This window comes from Nanorana parkeri, unplaced genomic scaffold, assembly GCF_000935625.1.
Source record: "Nanorana parkeri isolate BGI_ZX_2015 unplaced genomic scaffold, ASM93562v1 scaffold1040, whole genome shotgun sequence".
Classification (NCBI taxonomy): Eukaryota; Metazoa; Chordata; class Amphibia; order Anura; family Dicroglossidae; genus Nanorana; species Nanorana parkeri.
This window is the reverse complement of record NW_017307308.1, coordinates 338,996-363,592: the sequence shown is the minus strand read 5'-3', so window position 1 is coordinate 363,592 and position 24,597 is coordinate 338,996. Positions and strand designations below refer to the sequence as shown.

General features: G+C 46.6%; 1 protein-coding gene across 1 annotated transcript in view; it reads right to left on the bottom strand.

The window, feature by feature from the left end:
• Positions 1–24,597, bottom strand: part of DAAM2 (dishevelled associated activator of morphogenesis 2) — a 202,585-nt gene that overhangs the window by 39,160 nt on the left and 138,828 nt on the right. Inside the window, exons 13-18 of the mRNA XM_018567383.1 lie at positions 22,997–23,181; positions 21,212–21,393; positions 20,914–20,987; positions 15,431–15,453; positions 11,604–11,711; positions 4,146–4,252 (exon numbers count right to left, since the gene is read on the bottom strand). Of these exons, the coding sequence (XP_018422885.1) occupies positions 4,146–4,252; positions 11,604–11,711; positions 15,431–15,453; positions 20,914–20,987; positions 21,212–21,393; positions 22,997–23,181 (679 nt within the window). The remainder of the gene's footprint in view (positions 1–4,145; positions 4,253–11,603; positions 11,712–15,430; positions 15,454–20,913; positions 20,988–21,211; positions 21,394–22,996; positions 23,182–24,597) is intronic.

The window sequence follows — 24,597 nt, the reverse complement described above, 5'->3', positions numbered from 1 at the left end:
TACGCTCACCTCATTTGCAGGTCCGTAGGGGTGCGGGTTTTCTGTCCGGGACGCATACAGGATCCATTCCGGCGGCGTATGAATACGATCACCCGCACCCCTACGGACCTGCAAATGAGGTCAGCGTAGGGGGGCGTACGGCCGCGTAGCCCCATAGAGAAGGACGGGGGCTGCATTCTAATCACACGCAGCACTTGTCCTTCCCGGCAGCTACTTGGTACGACCCCGCACGGAGCTGTACGTGCCGGCCGATTCGTGTGTGAATGAGGCCTAACTGTCACTGGCGGCTGTGAAGAGGAACGTGCCGCTGTTTGATCACCGTCAGTAATCTGTGCAACGGCGCGTTCCTCTCCACAGCCACTGCTGAGTCAGTGGCAGTGGCGGAGGAGGAGGATGGACCCAGCAGTGGAGGAGGAGGCGGGGTCTGGGGTTGGCAGCGGAGGAGGTGGGGCCCGGCGACGGAGGAGGCGGGGCCCACCAGCGACCGTGGAGGAGGTGGACTGTGGATCGGGGCTGACAGGAAAGGGGTGTGACCCGTCCACCTGAAACCCTGCAGAGCCCAACATAGAGAGTACAAGCGGCCATTATGATGTTGTGGTGCCATTAACAATCAATGATAACACAACGCACCAGCGCGCTTAGCGTGCAGTACCGTTTGCTGTGTGATAGTGTATGCTAAATGCATGCTATAGTGTGAATAGGCCATAAAATAATCCCTGGTGATCCCGCCATGAAGGTCCTCGTTCAGACACTTCCAGGTATAGGGTGACAACCTCTCTGTCATTGTGTCCTAGTTATGCTCCTGCCTTGTCACCCTGTCACACCAGTTTTGATGGAAACTACAACACACACATTCCGCAGGCATGGGGCACGTTGTCACCATTAGTAAACCCATCCAGAGAAACGCCACGCAGCCATTGCGGGAGTGCATGTAGACAGGAAGTAGCTGCAAAGAGACTGCAGGAAATCATCAGCACTGAGATGCAACAGAGGATTAAAAGAAAGTGAAAATAAATATTTCCAGAAAAAACTTGCAATGCGATTGATTCTCAATGGTATCCCAACATACATCCTGGAGGGCGGGCAATAACATGCATTGAGTTGCAGTGACAGTAATGCATGCACCACATGGAAATGCAATGCATGCCAGCCAGGAGATGCATTAGGGTGCCACTGAGAATCAATGCAACACCCCAGTGCACCCAGTATGCAGCACCGTGCGTTGTGCACCAAATTAAAGGATCCCACCTGTTTTTAGAGCGACACTATAGTTTGAATAGGCCCTTAATGAAAGCTGCAGATTCCGAAGGAACTGGAAATGAGCACGTTAAGCTTGGATGAGATTTGATAGTCAGGTGTCACAGATCACTTGAGGTCCGACAGTTGCTTCCCTATCAACTGGCACACTTCAGCTGACCTCTGACCCCCCAAAACAAAGACCTCCGTCTACATGAAGCATCCTCATCAGAGAAGGGACAGATTCTGGCTGAAGGGAAAAGCGTCTCCGCCTCCAGCTCCCATTCACTGTATACAGAAGAGGGGGATTCTTAATGAATGGAAAATGCCATTTCACATGAAAAATGTGTCAGTTTCGGGTAAACAGAGCGACCAATTAACCGCAGAAATCTCCGCGCCGTTCACGTCAATTGGATCCAGCTGCTGGCTCGCAATTAGAAACTCAATCTGCAGCGTTTAGGGCTCCTACAAGATGAAACAGATGTGCTGCCCCAGTAGCCTCCATCTTCCTGCCGCTTATACGAGCGATTATACCGTGTCATTGGAGAGACGTGCGAGATTAATAAATAGCGACGGCGGAGAGCGGAGAGCAGCAACCTGTTGGCAGTGTAGAACAATGGTAGGCAACCTCGGCATTCCAGCTGTGGGAAACTACAAACCCCGTTAAGCCTCTGGGAGACAAGCTGTGGTTCTCAGAGTCTTGCAATGCTTCATGGGACTTGTAGTTCCACTGGAGCTACTGTGCCGAGGTTGTCTACCACGGCTTTCGAGTGTCACTGAGTCTGCTGACATCACATACAAGATGGCGGTACCAGGTCAACTCACAGACCCACCCAACTATGTGCATTTGCCACCCACAATGTGGCAAATGCACCTCCTGGATTTATTGTAATGACAATGCACCGCAGGGGCACTAAACTGAGTTGGATTAGAATGGCCCAAATGGGGGCTTTGGTACGTTTTACCCCCTTACTATAATGCACTGAGCAGCCAGTGCAAACTGTTGCAGGGAAAGATGCACAGGGAGAGATTAGGGTCAGTTAAAAACTGTACTGAGTGCAAGCTCTTTGGGCAAAAAAATGCTGCCTAATGTTTATTATTACCTATCTAGAGGCAGAGCCAGCTGTACCCGCCCCCTCCCCCGTCTAGCCGTGACAGGATTGAGAGGTGAGCGAACCCGGTATGTGCTCGCTCACCTCCCGATCTACTGAGCCGACCTGTGACAGTCTCATTGTCACAGGTCGGCTAGAACTATGAGGCCCCGTTCACATATAGCGAATTGTCGCGCGATATCGCGCATTTTTGCCGCGCGATATATCGCGAGAAGTCGCCGGCCAATGTTATTCAATGGAGCTGTCTTAACTCCATGTCGCGCGTCGCTCGTCGCGGTCGCAAGTCGCTTCTACCGGACCCTTTTTTCGGCGGATTTTGCTTTTTTGCTATGGAACCCGACGGGGAAGGTCGCGCTACCGTCGCTGGATAGTCGCTGGAACGTCGCCCCGAAAGTCGCGCTATCCTGGCCGTGCGGATCCGCTGCAAAAGGTATGTCGCTAGGTGTGAATGGGGTCTTAGGTGAGTGAAAAGCACTCACCTCATAGTTCTCCTTTAAATACTGTCACACACAGTGTCACAATACCTGCAGGCTGCAGCTGTCCTGGAGCTCTCCTCTCTGATGCCGTCCACAGTTCTCTGTGGGATCCCCGCGAGGGAGCCACCTCTCTCATCGCCAGTCTGGACTGCACGGACCTCCAGTCAAAAGTTTCCTCAGTGACTGAGGCTCAGTCACCTCACTCCGACCCCACTTGCCATACGTTCCTCTGCGCGCTGTGCCGCTGCCTGCTGGGAAATGTAGTTTTCTGCCCGGCGGCAGCTCTCTAAGCAACGGCCGAGGCAGACAAGTGTCTGCTGATTTCGTGACATGGGCGGTATGCGGGAGCTGTGGCGCGGAGGTTAGTCCCTGTTATGTACTCTGGTTGCTCTCTGGGCCTCCCCCACCCCCAAACTAGGTCTTATTTCCGGGGTAGGTCTTATATTACAGGAATGTTTAAAAATAGTGCTAGGTCTTACTTTCGGGGGAGGTCTTATTTTCGGGGAAACACGGTATTATTGGGGGCTTATTTGTCTTTAAAGGGTATCTATAGTCAAAACTAAAACTAAATGAGTATTTCTATATTGAATTTCCTTAAGTTCTATCTCACTCCTAATAACCAGATCCATCTAGAAGTTTGTAAACTTACTTATCGAAGATGCCCCTAGGATGGACTTCCTCAATGTACTGACACCATTTCACTTGCACTTGCTTGTGTCACCTTTCTCACAGAGCTAAACTACAACTCAACGTCTGAACAATGTAACATTATCATGGCTTGCTGGAAGCAATGCATGATGGGATATGTAGTCTTGAGAAATTGAGACTGCACACATCAAGAAGCAGGGAAAGTGACGCAAAGCACGCTGGGAATTCAGGAAGTTGTAGGAAGTGATGGGCAGACGGAAGGGAGCGCTCACTACAGAAAAGTAAGCTTTGTTTGGATTATCAGACACAATTCTACTATGTATTCCTATTACAGGAGAGGATGTGCTGGGGCTTCACCTTTAATGTTATTTTGTGGTTGATTAAAGGTCACTTTTAGCTGCTGTCTTATCCAAAGCCACCTTTTTATTTTATTATCCAGATTTGCCTTCCATAGACGTTAATGGGGTTCAGGGCTAAGTTTAGGGTTTTCAGACTTCACACTGCAACCGCTCACAAATCGAACCCGGGCAGATTTGCTCATCTCTACTTCTGAATATTGACTCCCATATTGCTCCCATCACTGTAGTCATAGTGAATGCTGCAACAGTACCAGCAGTAAGACCTTCAGCAGACATAATAGGATGCGATTACTGACTGTTAGTTGTCCACTTACTTAGAGAGCAAAATCACGCAGTTTTGTGCCCGGCGGCCGTCAATCACGGACAGTTCTTTGACCTTTCTTGTAGACAGGTACAGATCTTCCATGGAGTCCATATCCTTCTGCCGGGAGAGAGACATGAGAGTGTCACAACATTATGTTCTGAAAAACAACATCAAGACTGCATTCACATATTAGCATGCACAGTACAACAACAACACGTAGTGTATGCGCGTTGTGGTGCAATACAACTCATTTTCGGTGGCACCCCAATGCACATACACAGCCCAATAAAAAAAAACTGCAGTGCGCTTCAATGGGTACGATAAGAAACTCATGCATTGCCTTGGAAGAAAAAGGCAGTTGTGTTTTTTGGGGGTGGGGACAGATGTTGCAGACACACAAGAGCACTCACTCGGGTCTGGATGGGGCCAATCAGTAAAGTGGGTGTGATGGGTGGTCCCCACATATTCAGAGGTTAGGTCTGGTGGCACCAACCTGTAAAGTGGGTGTGAAGGGTGGTCACCACATATTCAAAGGTCGGGTCTGGTGGCACCAACCTGTAAAGTGGGTGTGAAGGGTGGTCACCACATATTCAGAGGTTAGGTCTGGTGGGACCAACCTGTAGAGTGGGTGTGAAGGGTGGTCACCACATATTCAGAGGTCGGGTCTGGTGGGACCAACCTGTAGAGTGGGTGTGAAGGGTGGTCACCACATATTCAGAGGTCAGGTCTGGTGGGACCAACCTGTAGAGTGGGTGTGATGGGAGGTCCCCACATATTTAGAGGTCGGATCTGTTGGGACCAACCTGTAGAGTGGGTGTGATGGGAGGTCCCCACATATTTAGAGGTCAGGTCTAGTGGGACCAACCTTTAAAGTGGGTGTGATGGGAGGTCCCCACATATTCAGAGGTCAGGTCTGGTTTAGTTGGCAGAACTAAACCATATAGTGGGTGTGACTTGGGCATATCAACCTAGAGAATGGGTGGGCACAATGCAGACCATGAACAGGGTTAACAGTATCCCGGGATCTGGGACCATAATGTTCCTAGTCTGTAGATCTCCCTCAGTACATGTTTCCCAGAAGAACTGACACAATGTAACAAACTTTAGAACATTGCTTTAATAGAAGGATTGTTATCTTCCTCAGAGATAACAGGAAATTGCAGTGAGCCCTTTTATGATGTCACCAGGCCGGATTTCTCATTTAGCAGGAGTGAAGCCATCTTCCGCCGGGTGCTGTAACAGAGTTGCCCGTGCCCGCCGCTCCTAATGTGCGCTGACAGGTCCACCTGTTTAATATTAGTGGCAGAGTCTGAGGAAAGTTTGTCATGAACAAGTTCCAGGCCGCTTCTGGCTCGCTCTCAGTTATTTGTGTTTTCTTTTTGTTTTGTAACACTTTCCTGAGAAATTGGAAGGGGTCAGCGCAGGAATTCGCCTCCGCCGCGCTGCCAGACTGGAGAGGTCAGAACACCAACATCGATCTCCAGCACATTACATGTCGGAACGCGTCAATAAACACCTCCAAACTAGAGGCACGCTGCTATCAAAGAGGACCTGTTCTCTATGGCCATGAGCGCAGCTTTTGTAAATCTGTCACCGAAAACACGCAGCAGAGGGCATTTGCTGAGCCCATCGTTGTTTCTATTATTGATACAATGTAATGTTAAAATGTATTTCAAGACATAAACTTTTTTTTCTGTCTGCATTGCTATTGGAAAGTTCCCCTCACTTACTGTCTAGTATATAGTTGCCAGCAGGACAGGAAGCATCACAGCACCCTGCCTCCGTACTGCAGTCGTCAGCCCTGATGCAAGCAGTGGGCTGGCTCTTGGGAGTAGCTATGTAAATATCAAAATGCCTTGATGGGTGACTGTCAGTCTGAAGGTATGGGCATTCCTATGCAGACTGAATTTGCATGCAGACCGCCCTGGGTAACACCCACAATGTGATGCTGAGCCTCCATGACTAAAAGAACTGAAATCCAATGAATGAAAGGTTTGTCTACAGTTGAGCTTCCAAATACTGATGACTTATTCAGCATTCTGGAAATCACTTGTTTTCTGGCTAGCTTTGAGCAAGCAAATACATGTATGAAGTATATCTAAAGCCAAAATAGTATACTATTTCTGATTTGGATGGAGCTGTGTCAACCCATCATCCAAATGTGGGATGATGGGTGACACTGGATCCCTGGAGCTGGATCTGATGGTGTGGGAATGGTTCTGAGGTGCCTGTGTTCAGACATTCGGCTGGCCACTCTTCCACACCAAATGCCCGCTCAGGTTCCCTCGGACTGTGGCTGGAGATAAGGACCGCAGTGCCACAAGTCCCTAAATATATATTCTAATTAAAAGTGGAATCTACATAAGAAATGATTGTTTGCCCTGCCAGAGAAGTAACCCAGAAAGACGACTTAAAGGAGAACTATGGGGTTAGGGCTTTTCCCCATAGTTCTCCTTAGGGTAACGGGAGGACACAGACTAGCGTCCTCCCGTTACCCTAAGCTCAGTATACCGCGAGCTACAGCTCGCGGTATACTGAGACGCCGGAGCTGAAGCGGATCCCGACAATTATGTCTGGATCCGCCCAGGTGCGTGACTGCTGGCTCTGCCTATCTAGAGGCAAAGCCAGCTATACCCGTCCCCTCCCCCGTCCGTTCTGCCAGTCAGCGCCGGAGGATCGGAGCGGGGAGAGGGGAATCCAGCCCCTCCCTTGTCACGGCAGAGAGCCGTGACAGGATCGAGAAGTGAGCGAACGCCGGTATGTGTTCGTTCACTTCCCAATCTACTGAGCTGACCTGTGACAGTCTCATTGTCACAGGCCGGCTAGAACTATGAGGTGAGTGAAAAGCACTCACCTCATAGTTCTCCTTTAACAATAGAAAATGTTTCCAAAGAATAATTAGATTAGATTTATAAGGATTACACAAAAAACAAAACAAAGTTGAAGACCAAAAAGGGAAATTTGGAAAACACTTTGGGGTCTGTTTATAAAACATTTGCACAGCTTATCCATCCAGCCAAATTTCATGTACATTCATTCTGTGCAAGTTAACCGGCTGTTGGGGGAATGGGGCAAGAACGAATGTTCTTAGTGTGATTTCTCTGCTGATCAAATGTTCTAAAGCTGTGGTTCTCAACTGGTGGGTCATGACCCCATGTTCAGTGGGTCGCCGCAGGCCTTCCAATGCACCAGGTGAGAGGCTCCTCAGCCTACCCAATAGCGCAGCACTGTCAGTTCTCGGTCAGTGCAACCATTCAATATATGCTGCCCAGCTTGTCAGCTTAAGGTGGGGTGTGCTGGAAGTATGGCCCCAAGGGAGCTCCATCCATACATGCATTGCTTACAGCTACTGCGCGTAACTGCAGTGAAGTCACATTCTGACTTCCGGCACCTCCACTGGGAGTGCAAGGGAGCTGTACAAGCAATGCATATATGGATGCAGCTACGTCATAGCACGCTGCTGAACCCCTAAACATTTTTTTGGGAGAGCATGTATATGTGTTTGAGAACGTCTGTGAGTGTGTGTCTGTCAGTGTTTTAATCGCAAACCACCACGCAATCACAGCTACTGTTCTTTCTGGTGCCGGAAGTGCATTGTGTTGCAATTGATTTGAATAGCACCCCAAACACACCCACAGTTTGATCGCTTGCACCAGAACATGCGGTACTGCAATGCTGTACGTTCCAGTGTGGTGTGACTTGGATCGCGACTTAAATGACTCAAGGACAAATTTGGGTCCTGATGTTAAACAGGTTGAGAAACACTGTTCTAAAGAACACATCAAATGGGGGAAATATCACATGATGGCCACTAGATGGCGCTGAGGATCATAGGAAATAAATACACGTTAGTAAGGAGCTACAATGTTACAGTTCCACAGATCACTGGAGGGAATGAACATATCAATGTAACCAGTGCTATCCCTGTAGTATCAATAGTTACATCTATATGGAACTGTAACATTGTTTCTCCTTACTAACATGCATTTATTTCTTATGACCCTCAGCTCCGGCTTTCTCAATGCTAGTCAGATGACCAGTAAAAGAAACATGCAGCTAGTCCAGTTGCCTCTTAATTCCTGTTGTATCTAGAGTACAGGAGGTGAAGGGAAATCTACCCAGTGGGACAATACTGGATATTTCCTGGATTCTGGCTCAGGCAGGGAGCGCGGCTGGAACTGTGTTCTGATTGGCTGTAGAGAAGGCAAAGGGTTTAGCATTATGGAACATACAGAGGAGTTTACTCACCTGCTTTAGAGAGTTGTTAGTTAGCAGGTCCTATGCAGCCAGCCGCAGGTAGGAAAAGGAGACATGCCAAAAATTAGTCAAAGAAACCAAGTTACAAAGTTCATACAAGAAGCAGCTGGCAGCAATTCTACAACACGGTCAATAAGCAGAGATTCCCAATACTGCATTGTAAGGTGTCATGACCCAGACCTGTGACAGTACTGAGTGTATAATCTGCACGAACACAGGTCACATGATAAAACATCATAGCCATAAGCAGTGCTTCACCTACATGGAGAGTTCACAATTGTACAAGGAAATTAAAAAGATCTAAAGCACGCCAACGTAGACCTCCAAATAGCAGGACGGCCTTCGTACACCGCAGTGCCGTCACCCCGAGTGTTTGTGTGTGCCGCCTAAAGCACTCCGCATACTTTTATTAAACAAGACTGAATTGTGTGTTTTGCTAAGTGTTAAGTGTGTGCAAATATTATTTTAATTTTACTATAAATATTTCCCAGTAAGCTACTCAGCTCTGCAGTGAACATCCTGTGCTCCAGGTCTGAGCCAGCGCCTGTTTATCAGCACCTGCTCCTATGGCATGATGGGACTTGTGGTGGCTCAGAATCAGCCAAAAGCCAATAGCTGTCCTTTGCTGCGCAGACTCCTCGTTTTTGTCACTGGGTGGCCCAGACTCTATGAGATTTTGGCAATTCATTGTGATGGGCATGGTCTGACTGTTGGGGGAGATTAAGCCTCACTTCCAGTTGTGCCACTGACACAGGGAATGAAGGGAAATCTTCTGAATAGTGCCAGATATAGCAATAAAAAGCTTACTGAGTTTCTATCTTTTTTTGAAAACTATACAAAAATTTTGGAATGCAACCTGGCCGGCTCACTTTGTTTTGGGGGCGGGAGGGGGCGTGGCAGTGCATTGAAGTCAATGTTCCCACAGCCACGCCCCCCGCCTGCAGTGCGATCGCCGGCACCCGAACTCGTGGCACATTAGAGCCTGAGTTCCGGTCCAGTGCGATCTGCAAAAATAGTGCATGCAGCATTTTTCCAGATTGACTTCAATGCACCACCACGCCCCCACCCGCCCCAAAACAAAGTGAGGCGGCCGGGTTGCGTTCCAGTGCATTCCAGAGGCAGAACACACTGGAACGCACTCTTTATGGTGTGAACTGGCCCTCAATGTGACCAGGCTATGGACATCCAAATATTTACATACAGCAAACAGTACAAAACACTCACTGACATCTGTAGCTGCAAACACTGTGGTGCAAGTCATCCTCATAAGTATACAGCAAAATAATCTTTCACTATACTTTTCTTAATGCATTTTACTCCCCTTCCCCATCCAGCAGTGATTTGGAAGCTTTCTAGTCTGTAATGTAAACACACCAGATGCACAGGAAGCGGGGAGGGAGCAGAGTGCTGAGACCACTGCACTGATTCTCTTGTAAAGTTTGAGGATTAATTGTTCCATAGTGCCTGTAGCTACAGAGGTCAGCGATGGCTTGTTTTGAAGCTCATTACTGCTTATTAATGTTATGTAAGTGTTTGTTTATTCATTGCCTGGCTACAGTTCTATTTTCAGCCTGTGTGATGTGATGCAGAGCAAGCGAAATGTACAGTACGGTAAAAACCCGGAGCCAATAAACAGCAGAGACATATTCCACTGACAGCCACTGCTTAATAGCATTGAGCCTTGAGATAAATATGGACGCTGCCACTGCTGACCAGTCCTTTATAAAATACTAACTGTCCTTCCTTCTGGAGGGGGGCTACTGTTGTTCCCCATGGTCCCTGTGTGTGTTGGAAAGTAGTCACTGCTCCAAGCTCATTCCCGGGGTGGACTACAATCTCAATACAAATTAGTAAACTAAACATGAGATTGTAGTCCATCACAGTAGCGAGCTTGGAGTGGGGACTACTTTACAACACACACAGGGACCATGGTTACCAAAAGTAGCCCCCCTCCAGAAGGAAGGACAGTGTCAGCACCAATTCAGAGATTATTTGATGATCTACAGCCGAGTGACACACAAATAACATACATTTTTGTTAATAGTTAAGGTACTTGAATGCATTTTTAAGATTTAACTCCTGAGTGTAGTGTTGCTTTAAAAGAGAACTATGGGGTAAGTGTTTTTCCCCATAGTTCTCTTTAGGATCACAGGAGGACATATACTAACCTCCACCCGTGACCCAAAGCTCAGTATATAGCGGTCTATTGCCCGCAATATACCAAGAGTGCCGCACACAGGATGTATCCTGACAACACTGTCGAGATCCACCCAGCTGCGTGAGTGACGGTGGGCTTTGCCTATCTAGAGACAGAGCCAGCTGTGCCCGCCTCCTCCCCTGTTTGTTCCTCCACTCACTGATGGAGGATCGGAGAGGAGGGAATTCCTGCGGGGAGCGGTGACTGCCAGTCACCATTCACTACAGGGAGATGATCAGGAAGTGAGCGGATCGGCGGCATGTTTCTGCTCACTTCCCGATCAATAGAGCCGACCTGTGGCAACTTCTTTGTCATAGTTCGGCTCTAACTATGAGGATGAATGGAAATCACTCACCTCATAGATCTCCTTTAACGACTAATACAGCTTTCTTCTTTTTCTAATACCAAATAAAATTTTCTGTTAGGTTTAGCCGATGACGACCTGTTACTTTAGAGTGAATTCTATTGGTCTACATTAGGGATGCACCGATACTAGTATTGGTATCAGTGCAGATACCGAGTATTTGGGCAAGAATGCTTCGATACCTTCCCCGATACAGGAACTTCCGGTCAGAGGAAGATTTTTGCCTGACCGGCAGTGCCGTAAAGGAGACATGGAGCCAGCTTCCCATGCAATTAGGAAGCCGGGCGGCAAGTAATGACCTGCCTCTCGGCTTCCTGATAATCAGCATCAAGCCGGCCAAACAGCCAGCTCGATGCTAATTGGCAGGGAAGCCGGTTTCCCGGCCAATCACAATTAAGCCAGCCAAACAACATGGAGCCGTCTTCCTGATTAATCAGGAAGCCAAGCGGCATGTCATTACCCGCCGCCCGGCTTTCTTATTGCCCGGCAAGCAGGCTCCATGCCAGCGAAAGCACTGGTATCAGTACTCGGTATCTGCGGGTACTGAAAGCAAAATATCGGTACTCGTACTCAATACCGAAAAACGGTATTGGTGCATCACTAGTCTACATGTAGTGGACCATAAGGTGTCTGCAGGTAACATGACCTACCTGATGTCGCTGGTAGGCCGAAAACATTCGCTCAAACTCTTCCAGGTCCAGCATTTTAAATGCTCTGATGTCATCAATCTCATTCCAGATTGTGCAACTGATTTTATCCTACAATGCAACAAATAAATGGAAAATATATTAATATAAATGAATAAACAAATTAAAATTTATCGAAATGGATTAATAATTCAATAAATAAAACTGGAGTGTTAATGACTGCCAAGAGGGCAATGTCTCTTCTTGTTTCCGCAGCGGTTATTCGGCAGAAATGATCTTTGTTCTGCCTGTAGAACATCTAAACAAAGTGTGACAGCTGCCAACTATTGATGGGCGGAATGATTTCAGGAAAATTTATTTCACTTTTTGGGTGTTTGGGGGATTATTCGTGTATGTAAGGGGGTTTATTTAGGGCCAATTTACATTTTTGCGGATCATTAAGTTGTGTTTAAACATGTGTAAGCCCTCAGGGGCAAGGCCCTCCTTACCATCTTGTTTTGAATTGTATTATGATTGTAATGTCTCCTGAGTTCTTTGTGTTTCCTTTAACCACTTGCTGTCTGGAGCAATTTCTTACTATTTGCACACACATGATAAAATCTGAATTTTTGGCTAAAACAGCTTCAGACCCCTAAGCAATGATATATTCCCTGAAAGCAGAGGTCCTGTAGAAGAACAAAATGCTAGTTGCAATTTTTTATGCCGCACGGTATTTGAGTAAATGTTTATCAAGCCATTATTTTTAGAATAAAATGTACTAAAATGAAATTTAGTGCACGGAAACAGAATATAATACCCAATTTTTGGGTAAAATATAAAAGACAGGGTCACGCCAGGCAAATAAATACCAAACATGTCAAGCCTTAAAATTGCGTTCATGAAACAGCAAAATCTACAATACTCATAATTTCCCATATGTGACACTTTAAAAGCTTTTACTGCTCATCATTGATTGATTGATTGATGGCCCTAGAATTATTGCTCTCACTCCGATGTTCGCGGCGATATTTAACAGGTGTGGTGCAATTTTAGTTTTTGCATATAGGTGCACCCGAAGCGTGTTAGCATTTGTATGTGCGTGTCTTCCGGGTCTAGTGATTGGAGGAGAGATCGGAGGCTAGAAGCTTGCTGCTCTCCCTCTGATCAGTCAGTGAAGACCTGCCATGCCGGTCCCGTGCCTGCACAGTGGAAAGCAGAGCCCGGGAAAGCCGGTGGCGATGGCGGAGTGGGGGGCCCCACATTCCGCCGAATCGTACAAGCGATCCAGTGGCTGTATAGCCGCCGGATCGCTTGTATCTAAACAGCAATTGCTCAAGAACATGGCTGCAGCAGCAGTTGTGTTCTTGGTATAACCACTACAGGACAGGATGTTTTTTTGATGTGGGCGGGCCTGAAGCGGTTAAAGGATGGTCAGCTGAGAAAAAAAAATTTCCATCATGTTGAGTCATTGTTTTATATTTTTCATTCTCTTAAAATCTTTTTAAAGTAATTATAACATAGTGGACAACAAAATGTCCCCTTCACGACCTGCCTAAGTAATGTGACATTTCTGAAATAGTCGAAGGACGTCACCAGCACACCAAAGCGATAGTTACAGCAGTTTAAGTGTTCATTTATTGAAGAATGCTGTCCCTCACATATGTAAGCGCTTTCGGGGCCACGCAGGGTCCCCTTAATCAGGCTCAGAGTCTTTCTGCAATAGTGACCCAAAAACGGAATCCATCAGTTGACCCCACAAGTAATGTGAATAGATTCATGGAGGTAGTGTGCGATTTCCAGCCAGGAATGTTCCAATAAAACCCATAAAGTCACCTCCTTCCCCGGAGCTAATCTCTCAGTGGTAAGCCTTAGGAAAACACGGTTTATGAAGAATGATGTTTTATGGACCTCCCTGTGATACCGGCGCAGACAGCAACCACTAACACCGCTGCTAGAAATCTGTACCGGCTCTATGTGGAAAACCACAGGCACCGCTAGAATTTACAGAAGATTCAAGGCAATTTTCCATGTAACCACAGACCCCCAAAGAGGTCCTAAAGTAGAGGTATGAGGACCCCGGGGAGTGCTCATTGATTTTTCAAAGGTTCCTTTGTTTCTTATAGCACGCTCCTCAGTACAATTTAGAATATTTAACGGGTAAGTCCATCCACAATTTTTATTTTAGAGTTAAACCTCCTGACTGTCCCTTTTGTCTCTCGGGGACTTTATTGGATAGCTATCTTCGCTGAGTTTCTGGCTCCATTATGCAGAGCCGTAGCTAGTTCCTTTTGCGCCAGCAGCAAATACAGAAAATTGTGCCCCCCAACAGACGTGTGCGGTATGTGATGTCATGCGCCCTGCCTCCAGGATGGCAGCACGCATGTGCAGAATGCACTGGTGGCCAAATCCAAAATAGCATAACATTTTTTTCGTTTGAGGAAACTAATGAAAACATTTTTGGTTTCTGTTCATTTCGGTCTAAACAATTTTTTAGTGTTTGCACATGTCTAGTAATGTGTGTGTGTTTTTTGCTGTTGGGGGGCTTCGGGGGAAATATCAGGGGTCTAAACAGACACCTGACATTTCCCTTTTGAAATAGAAAAAGAAATTGAAGACACAGAGTCCTCTGCCCATACAGGTGGGGGAGAGCAGCAGGGATTCGAGGAGAAGCTGGAGTCTGTGCCGCTCCTCTTCTCGTGGCTGTGTTGGCTGCCCGGTGCCCCTATTGCCAATAGCACGAGGGGGCGCAGCCAGGCCGGCCCTAGCTGCGCCCCCTCTCAGCTGCGCCTGAGGCGAGTACCTCACTCGCCCCATGGTAGCTATAGCTCTGCCATTATGAGAGGCACATGCCATCCCTGCCGGATTGTTTCCTATTATTTGATATCATGTATTGGATATGGATACCTAATTTTATATTATGTACGAGGAGGAGCTGAAACACAGAAATGTGGGCAGGGACAACCCAAACTCCCAGGTGGATAGGGACATAGCTGGGTCTAATGGCAGGACAATCTCACTGATGGAATATCTAAGACGTAAAAGGATCCAGGGGCTGACTCGGACCACCAGGGCCCACCTGTACCTAAAATATCACTTTTGGATGTTCTGACCCTAAAATTGAATACATTATACAATAAAACAGGTATGTGTAAATAGGTTTAGTTTTATTTTAATAACACATTGGACTGTTTGGAAACATCTATATACAACTGGTGAAGACTAGTCATAAATGTACTTACACTATTTGACCTCTATCTTAAAGGGAACCAATAATGACTGAGCCGATGAAAACAATTATATATACTATTATCCTAACTAGCTTAATTAACCTAAAAAAGATTCAGTACACCCACTGTTTGGTATGCTATATAGTTCAGGGATGGTTCCGAAGGAGTAGTCTCCTAGTTTGCCGAGGAGGGATTTGTTAAGGGTGATCAGTGGGAGGTAGGAAGAAGTATCAAGTTGAAGAGTTGCAGATAGCATGAGAGTTTCCCTCTCACCTGCCTAGGTTAAGGTTTCAGGATTTTTGGATTGTTTGTCACAGTAGCGGTTGGGCAGTTTGGGGTCCTTGAAGGAGGTCTTCATAGCTGGTTTATTGGGAAACGGTAGGGGACCCATCCTGTGGGTGGGATCCTCTAAGTCAGTGGTTCTCAACCTGTGTAACCTCAGGACCCACATTTATCCTTAAGTCGCGACCCAAGTCGCACTGCAATGGAACGCATGGCATTAGGTTACCGTGCATTCCGGTGTGGGCATACGAACTGTGGGTGGGAGGTGCGTTTGGTGTACCATTCAAATGAATGGCAACGCAACACACCACGTGCACCAGAATGCATGGTAGGTGCGATTGCCTGGTTCAATTTAACGCACTGTACTAGTGTGAATGGGCCCTCAAAAATACTGACATACACCCAGTCTCCCTACCTTACGAGAACTGGAGTTGGTCCTCAGCCTGGGGTCCAGTGTGGGCTGCTGTGGCAGGAGCCAGAGTGTGATGTCACTCTGGTCCAGGCACCTCATAGAACAGGTGAGGGAGCTGTAACCAATGCACTTATGGATGAAGGTCCCTTGCGGCCATACCCTCATCCCATCTCAAGCTGACACTCAGCACCGGGCATATTTTTAATGGCTGCTTGGCGCGAAAACTGACAGTGCTGCGCTAGGGGGAGGCAGGGGAGCCTCTCACCTAGAAAAGTGGAAGACATGCGGTGACCCACTGAACACGGGGGCGCGACCCACTTTTGGGTCATGACCCACCAGTTGAGAACCAAGGCTCTAAGTGGTATGGTCATTTGGTTGTGACCATTTAGTATTGGCTGTAAGTGTCTGCGGTCAACAGGTATTTCCCCGAGGTGGTGTTTTGCGATAGGTGGTTGAAGACGCAGACTACGGTGGGGGCACGGTTATTTTCGGTGCCTTCAAGGACCTGAAAACTACTCGTTTGTTTGTACGGTTGTATTATTTTGTTATGTTATTTCATTGTTATTTATATTTTATATTTAATTAAAGAGAGGCTGTTGTGGCCTTTTGAACTCCACACAGATCTAGTATATTTTATATATGAGGGAATCTGGGAGGAGATTGGGGCTTCGGAGTGTGGGGTATTAGTGGGTTATTGGGAGTGGCAGGCTTCCTCTGAAATACCATGGTCGTGTAGGACCTACATAAAACTTCAGACAGGCCAAGCGTCATGTGCCATGTGAATGTACCTTCCTACCAGGCGACTCTGCTCCTTCCACTTCCAGAATAATGGCCCCTTTGTGGTACTATAGGAAGCGTAAGGAGAAGAATAGTTTTCACACCCAGGGAACAAGAAGGTGTGAGAACATACGAAGGGGCCAACACTTTCCAGGAGCTCAAATTCTCTCCAAAACATTTCATAAAAGCTCAGGAAAAAGTTTATAAAACCCTTGGATAAATATTTCTACCATACATTCGTGTTGACTTTGGAGATGCAAAGCTGAAATGTGCTTTTCTGGGTACAATGCCTAAGAAAATCGTGTAGGATAACCTGATCGAGATTCTGCTTTTCTATTTTTCCTATAGAAGCCTCAAATTTGTATACCTCTCTGTAGAAGAGCTTAACCAGACAAGAAGGAGAGTGTTCTATAGAAGGCCGTGAAGAAAGATTCCATATGTTTCCTCAGGCACTCCACTTCCTCCCCACAACCCAACAGACAAACTGGAGGTGAACCGGCTTACACCCAAAATGACCTTATAGTGTGACTGTGGTGGGACATTAGAGTGTAAGCTTCTCTGGTGCAGAGCCTGATGCACGGTATATGACTTAGTGTGCTGTGTACAGCACTGTTGAATATGTCAGAGCTATATAAATGTATAATATTAATAATAATGTGTGACTGTGGTGGAACATTAGAGTGTAAGCTCCTCTGCCAGGGACAGGGCCGAGTTTCCCACAATGCCACTGAGGCCCGGCCTGTTGGCAGCAGGGAGCCTTCCCATCTCAGCTGTCACAGGAGTTCCGGCACAGTACTGTGCTTAAACGCTTGTATTGGAGGTGACAGGTTCAATAAAGAGAACCTGTCGCCTCCAAATGCTATCACACAGGGGCTTGTTAGCTCCTGTGTGATAGCATTAAAGTTAAGTGAAAAAAAATGTTTTGATAAAAAAATAATAAAATAAATATAAGCTAAAAAAAGAAGTAAAAAATAAGAAATAATACTTAAAATAAAAAAAGTGATAAAAAGGTAAAAAATAATAAAGTTAAAAAATTATTAAAAATAAAAAAGTAAAAGGTAAATAAAAATGTTTTAAAAAATTACATTTAAATGATTATCCACACCCCTTCTGCCCCTCTACTCCCTGCTGCCCCGAGGCCGGGCCTTGTGGGAAATCTGGTTGCCAATCTCCACGGAGGGGGTTTATGGGAAGGGACCGTATTGAGGAACCTGGCCTTGGGGCAGCAGAGAGAGTAAATCTGGCCCTGGACACAGAGACTGATGTGATTGGCTCAGTGCTCTCTGTACAACCCTATGGAATATGTCAGAACTATATAAATGTGAACTTAATTGAAGACTAATAGCAAAGCACATCTAGAGTAGATCAGTGAAGGATATTTCTATTTTTCATACGTGATGTGCTGTTAGGAGCGGTGGGACAACCTCCCAATATTCGTTGCTCTTTATTTAGCCCGGACAATGCTGAAACCCTTCCATGTATCTTTGCTATTGAGACCTCTGCTTTGGTTACTGTTTTAGCAGCAGGTTTTACTTACACAAGTCCACTGTGCTAGCCGGCCAAACTACACAGCTGGAGAATTTGCAGAGAATTGGCTCTCGCATCTTTTCCGCTGCTTATAAATTAAAATTGAACTCCAGACGGATACACAAAAAAAATCAGTTAATGCAGTTATGTATAAATGTAAAGTATCATTAAATGTGATTTTAAGTGTAGCTAATATAAGTACCCAAATTGCTTTTTCTATCAGCTTTCCGTAACCCCCATGCACATCTCTCAATTAGCACTATGATGAACCAGTCTGTATGTGCTGTATTGCACAGTGCTGTCAGTCTTAGACTGTAAACATGCTAACTAGAGGGAAGAGCACATGACCTCATCAGTCCGGCGATGTTCTGTCATTTCTCAATCAGGAGGTTTTGGGTCGGGTCATTCACCACGCTATATTGCTTAAAAAAAGGGAGGTCCCAACCTGACTGTTCTGTCTGGCAAAGGCAGTTGGGTCAAAAACTGGCTGAACAGAATTAAAAATCATTTGGCAGCTATAACAGTAAATGTATCTCAACTCGAAGTCCATAAGTGCTTCTGCATCTATGACCGTGGTCTTAAAGAGAACCTGTCAGCAAAGAATTACAGGAGCCGACAGTGAAGTTCTTGGGACCGTCATTCTCCTCCTTGCTCCTCTCACCTAATGAATGAGTCACTAACCTGGAATAAGTAGGCAGTATGGGCGTTCAAATGTCTCAGATTGTACTGGCTGCATGAAGTTCTAAAGCCAGAGACCATCAGGCATTAAGTGTGTTCAGATATTTTTAATAGCTGCCAGCAGAGGGCGCACCCACAGCGACCAGCAATTGCGGACTGGGCGGCCAGGATAGAGCGCCGCTCGATTTTTATTTACTTTAAAAACAAGTGTTTCCAGAAGCCCTGACAGTAAGCCGATAAAAACAAAACCCAAAAACCGCCCTGCTATTAAATAAAAATAGTTGTAATAAAATGAGAGAACATTCGTGCTGCATTCCATCTGTCCCAAGGCGCCCATTCCGAAGGCTTCACATGAGGCCCAGCGTGAGCGATCAGCTGAACTCGCTGGGTTTGTGCGGCAGCTGTCCAAATCTGAGACTGTCAAATGTTATCAGGAATGAAACCAAGAGAGAGGAACGTGAGAGCGGATTCTTGGAAACATACAAGCGGGAACAATCAGTCTCTCGCTACAAAATATCCGATCCATCCAACATCCGATGTCCACCTCACCAAAGTGTTCAACGCACAGCTTGATGGTTCTTCTTCCTCACCGGTCCTCAAAGTGTAACCACAGCCAAAACTTTATGGGGGTTATGGATAAAGTAGAAGAGGGTTCAAACCCCAGTCGGGAATTTTTAGCGTGATCGAGTTTGCGTTCTTTATACCTGGTTTTTATTCGGTCCCAATGCAATTTTTTGCACCCTGACCTGCCGACGATCCCTGTACCAAAGTGATGTCACATTTAACAAAAGGCGACGTTTCGGAACCCAGCGGCCCCTTCTTCAGGCAAACAAAAAGCGATAAAACCGGTCAGGAGTGCGATGGGATCTACTATACTTTAGGTCCGTGTACCAACACACGCAGGCGATTCCGTAGCCCACTACGGTAAGTCACTCCCCAGGTCCTCCTCCAGGGATTGATTGGCAGTAGCTCCAAAAACAGCTGTGGGTTGAGACATCAGTAGAAGCTCTATGCTAGTTTTCATAGAGCTAAGGATGATGGGGCAGGTAGCCCTGCAGCAGGCGGGCATGTGACCTTTGTGTGAGGCCTACAGTGCACATTCCCCACCTGGAAGTTCAGGGATGGTGCACTGTGAGATAAGGAGCGAACAGATTTTATGAAAGCAATTTGTAAGCCAGCGGGGACAACCGTCATGGCAAAAGTTTGATGGTGGACATGAATTCTTTAATCTAAGAAAGAGGACGGTTTAATACTACTTTAAACTTCTGCTAAGGTTGTAACCATGCCAAGGTCTCTGACCATTGAGATGGAGAAAGAAGCTCTATTAGAGTCGATTGTTAGATTTTTTTTTCTTTCATCTACTTTTATGAAATGGAAACTTTAGTCTTTTTCAGTGTTTGCTTAGATGTTCCGTCTGAGCTGCTACCACACTGATAGCAACCTTCTCAGGCCCACACAGCCTGGCTTTCGCTTGCAACATTCTATATATAATTGTCCTTCTAAAACTCACCAACTGCTAAAGCCAACGACCATATCTCCATACTAGCAGACCTTTCTGCTGCCTTCAAAGAACTTCACTCCCTTCATCTCCAAGACTCTGCTTTTTCATTGTTCTCCTCCCACCTATCCAAGTGCTCCTGTAGTGTCACCTACAACTCTACTTCCTCCTCTCCTCTTTCACCTTCCTTAGGGGTCCAGCAAGGCTCTGTCCTCAGACCCCTTCTATTCTGTATCTACATCTTCTCCCCTGGTCAGCTGATAACCTTGCATGGCTTCCAAAACCATCCCTATGCTGATGACACCCAAATCCCTCTCTTCCTCTCCACTCCTCAGTTTACTTCTTCAGTCGCCTCGCACATCACTAATACACACACTGACATATCAGTATGCATGTCAGACCACGGCCTCAAACTCAATCTTTCAAAAGTCCGCTCTTACTATTTCTTCCCCCGTGCACCCCCCTTTCCATTGAGATTAATGGCACAACTATCCTTCCCTTCCCTCATGCCAGGGTTCTAGGTGTAATCTTTTGCCTTGACCATCCTCATAGGCCTACCTATACATAGGCTCTCCCTATTCGGTCCATCATAAAATGCTGCTGCCAGACAAACCCACCTTACCAATCATACAGTGCCAACTGCCCCTCTGTCTGCCAATCCTTCCACTGGCTTCCATCCTCCACCCCTCCCTAGAAACACCTCCACTGGCTTTCACTCACCCCACAAATAACATTCAAAATACTAACAACATACAAAGTCATCCACAACTTTGCCCCTGGCTACATCACCAGCCTCAGCTCAAAGACAAAGACCGGCTCCTGCTCTCTGGCCCCCCTCGTTACCGCCTCCAATGTTCACATTCAGGACTTCTCCAGAGCCTCTCCCATCCTAGGGAACTCTGTACCCCAATCTCCATGGCTACTATCTCCCACTTGGTCCACCTTTAGGCAATCTCAGAAAACACATCTCTTCAGGGACGCCTAGCACACCTATACCCAAACAACTGAACTTTTACTTTCTCCAACAACTCAACATAACTTCCCTATCACTTCCCCTTCTCTTTTAGATTGTAAGCTCATATGAGCCGGGCTGTCCTACCTCTCTTGTATTAAAATGTTGTGTAACTGTACCGTCTCCCTTTATATCGTAAAGCCCAGACTGCTGGTGCTATAGAAATTCTGTGATGAGGATAAATATAATAAAATGTAATTGTGAAGATCATGTTTTTGTGTTGAACCAGGAGGAGGCGGGGGGCCCCCGGGTGGTGGTGGTGGTGGAGGAGGCGGAGGGAAACAGGAAAATGATAGTGGGGGAGGAGGGGGTGGCATGTTTTCAGATAAGGATGGAGGGAGAGGAACGGGACCCCCTGGAGGTGGGGGAGGAGGAGGAGGAAAGGAAAGGGCACCACCATTCTGAAAAACATAAGACACGGAAGTATAATTACAGGACCCAATAAGAAATAGACATTCGATTTTTTTCCCTAATCCCTGTTCATTATTGCATGTTATGATCATTTCCTCATCAAAATATTCATTTCAAATATATAGGTTTGCAGTCGGTATTGTTAATTAGGAAATTTAAAGTGCACCTGTCATTCTCATTACAGTTCTGCATGAATAACATCCTTACACTTCCCAATATTCAGCAAAAGTATCATTTTTCAGAAATGCTTCACCTTTTACCAATAAAAAGCCATCACTGGGCTCCAGTCAGTGACTTTGCCTAGGCTGGGATGATGTAATCCGTCTGCTACAGGCAGGAGGAAGCATTTATTCAGTCTCCTCTCCCCCAACGATCAGACCAAAACATTGCGACTTTGTAGCAAGTCACAAGGTGAGAGGCTGCAGCAGGAGCTGATCTATGTCAGGCATTTGTGAACACAGTCAAGAACTACAAAGACACCGGGATTTACATGACTGTGTCATCTCTGTCTGGGAAGTTGATGGTGACCCTGGATGATGCCTGAATAAAGATGGAGTATCACGTAAGACAAGTCTTCTCACTGGTGGGTGCAAAGAAAGTGACTCAAAGCATAAATACAGGAGCTGGGGTATCAAACCAAATGGTGAAAGAGTCCAAATCACTTTACTTATTTAGCCAACGCATTTCAAAGGCCAAAAAGCACCCCTTTATCGGGGCTCAGTGACTTTGACAGGGCTCAGATGGACTCAGTAACAGATATCACATAGGTCTCCATTGGATCTAGCTCGTGAGAGGTATCTGCTAAAACTGGCACATTGCTTCACTGGTATTCTCATGAACTAGACTAAACTCCAGCCCTCCAAATGTAATGCAACTACTTATCCCACTGGGCATTGCAAGATTCTGACAGCTACAGGCATGACTCCTAGGGGCAGATGCATGATGAGATTTGTAGGTTCACCATCAGGGCAGCCATCAGGGAGGTACGGCCGATACTCATGTAAGGGGCCCGGGCAGCCTGGGGGGCCTGCCCGGGTCTCTTACATGACTATCGGCCACCGGTGAAGGGCAAGTAGGCGGAGGCCTGGCCCTAGTAGTGTACGTCGCTAAGCCCTGCGTCCAGCGGTGCGGGAGGGGGGCCTGGCCTAAAGCCGTGTAAGGGGCCCAAACATTTCTGATGGCTGCCCTGTTCACCATAGCTAGAGAGCCTGACTTTGCCTACCCCCTGAGCTAGAACACTTAAGCCCTCGAAATGCGTTGGCTGCTTTATTTTATTATGCGGTGAACAGTTAAAGCCACTAATCAAGTTTATATTGCTGTCTATGACCTTCTATCTCGGAAACAATGGCTTCCCCCAACTCTTGTACATGTGTTACAAGGACAGGACGTTACTGAAAATCTCCCAAATGGGGTCACAAGCAAAAAATATAAAAAAAACTGGTAGAACTTATCGAAAACCATATTTGCCTGGAGTTGGGCAATCACAATCAATCTAAATGGTCTTGATATCTATGGGATAGGTTGCTCTTGTGTCTGCTTCTTATGTGGGGGACCCCAAATCAACCAAATCCACAGATCCCCCCTCCCCCTTACCGAGAACTCGTTCAGCTGAGCCACGAGCTCCCCCATCTGGTCCCGCGCATGCCGCAGCTCCGACGACTCCTTCTGCAGCTTGTCCTTCATCTTGTTCAGGGTCTTCATCATCTCCTCCTTCTCCTGAGTCTTCGTCTCGCACTCCCTCTCCTTCTTCTCCAGCCGGCTGGTCAGCTCCGTGTGCTCTGCAGGAGGGAAAAGTGAACGTTCACCTTAACAATGGCCTGAAATATATCACGGCATGCTCTTCATGTATAAAAAAAATCCTCATGTCCAGTCCTACCCATCTTTCTAAAGCTAGGACGCTATGGATCAACAATTGTCTTCTTCTGCGGCCCTAATCTCTCCTGTGGCGGGAGAGATTAGGGCCGGGTGCTGCAACATTGTCAATCATTCAGGCCAGGTGAGGATATTTGTATGGGCTTTGATGTCCTAGTATCCAAGGGCAGTTGTTAAGAGCTATGATTATCGGCAAGTACATGAGGGGATGTACTTGTACTTGTACTTGGGCCTGAAAAAGTGGCATCGGGACATCCCTAATGAAGAGTCATGGTTATTGCAGCTCGTTTTAGTTTTCTGTTCTTCTTGACTGATGAAATTGTCAATTTCGTCCTCTCTGTTAAAAACCCCAATGACCACACAGACTGCGTGACATGGACTTAAATGGCCACAGCAGCCCTTTATTAAGCATACCAAAAACTGAACAGTTACCAAACATAATACCCAAAATAACAAATAAATAAATAATTTGAATGACTGTTGGATCTGAGAAGCGGTCTTTGCGTGCTCATCAGCCAAAATAAGGTCTCTACTAAAACCTGCTCCCATGTCCCCAGCCCAAACCCCACCAGCTCGAGGACAGCTACTGCTTTCTAACTAGGATGGGAAACACCATACCAGCTAATGATTTTTTTTCCCCCCCCCCCCCCCCATTTTGTTTTCTGAATTACATTTTACAGATCTGCAAACATCCCAGCCGTGACATAAACAACTATTCCAAGTGCCATCAACTTAAAAAAATCCTTTTGTGATGTGGCTACTAGACCTTTAGAGATAGCCAGGGCTGTAGTCAGCTTGGCTGGATAATTGTTGGCATTTATCTGGTTAATTCCAGGTGTCTGGCATTGACTGTACCACCCCCATCCCCCTACCTGGGTGTGACTCTGCTGTATTGTGGGACAGCCAATGAGAGGCACTGTGAGTGTATACACAGTACAGCAGCCAATCAAAGAGTTTAACTCAACCAGTGGTGCATGCTGGGATAGGGTACATATACTGGATGGAATTGCCATATGCTCAGACTAGTCGGGACCAGCCATGGATTATTACAGGACTGGGCTAGGCCTGGGGGTGGGCAGAAGCTGGAGTGTGGGAAGAGTTTCCCTGAGGCCTCAAGTATGGAGAAGGCCTGTGGTGTTATCAGAGGAGGAGAACCAGGGAAGCTGATGTCTGCTGGAGGTGCCTGAAACATAGAGGACCTCTGGAGCATGACTGGTGTCTCTCCTGGTGAGGATCTGTGCTCATCCCTGCTCATCTGTTACTCCAATTACCATTCACTGTACCATAACTGGATCTACACTGGATGCTAACAAAGGTCTGGT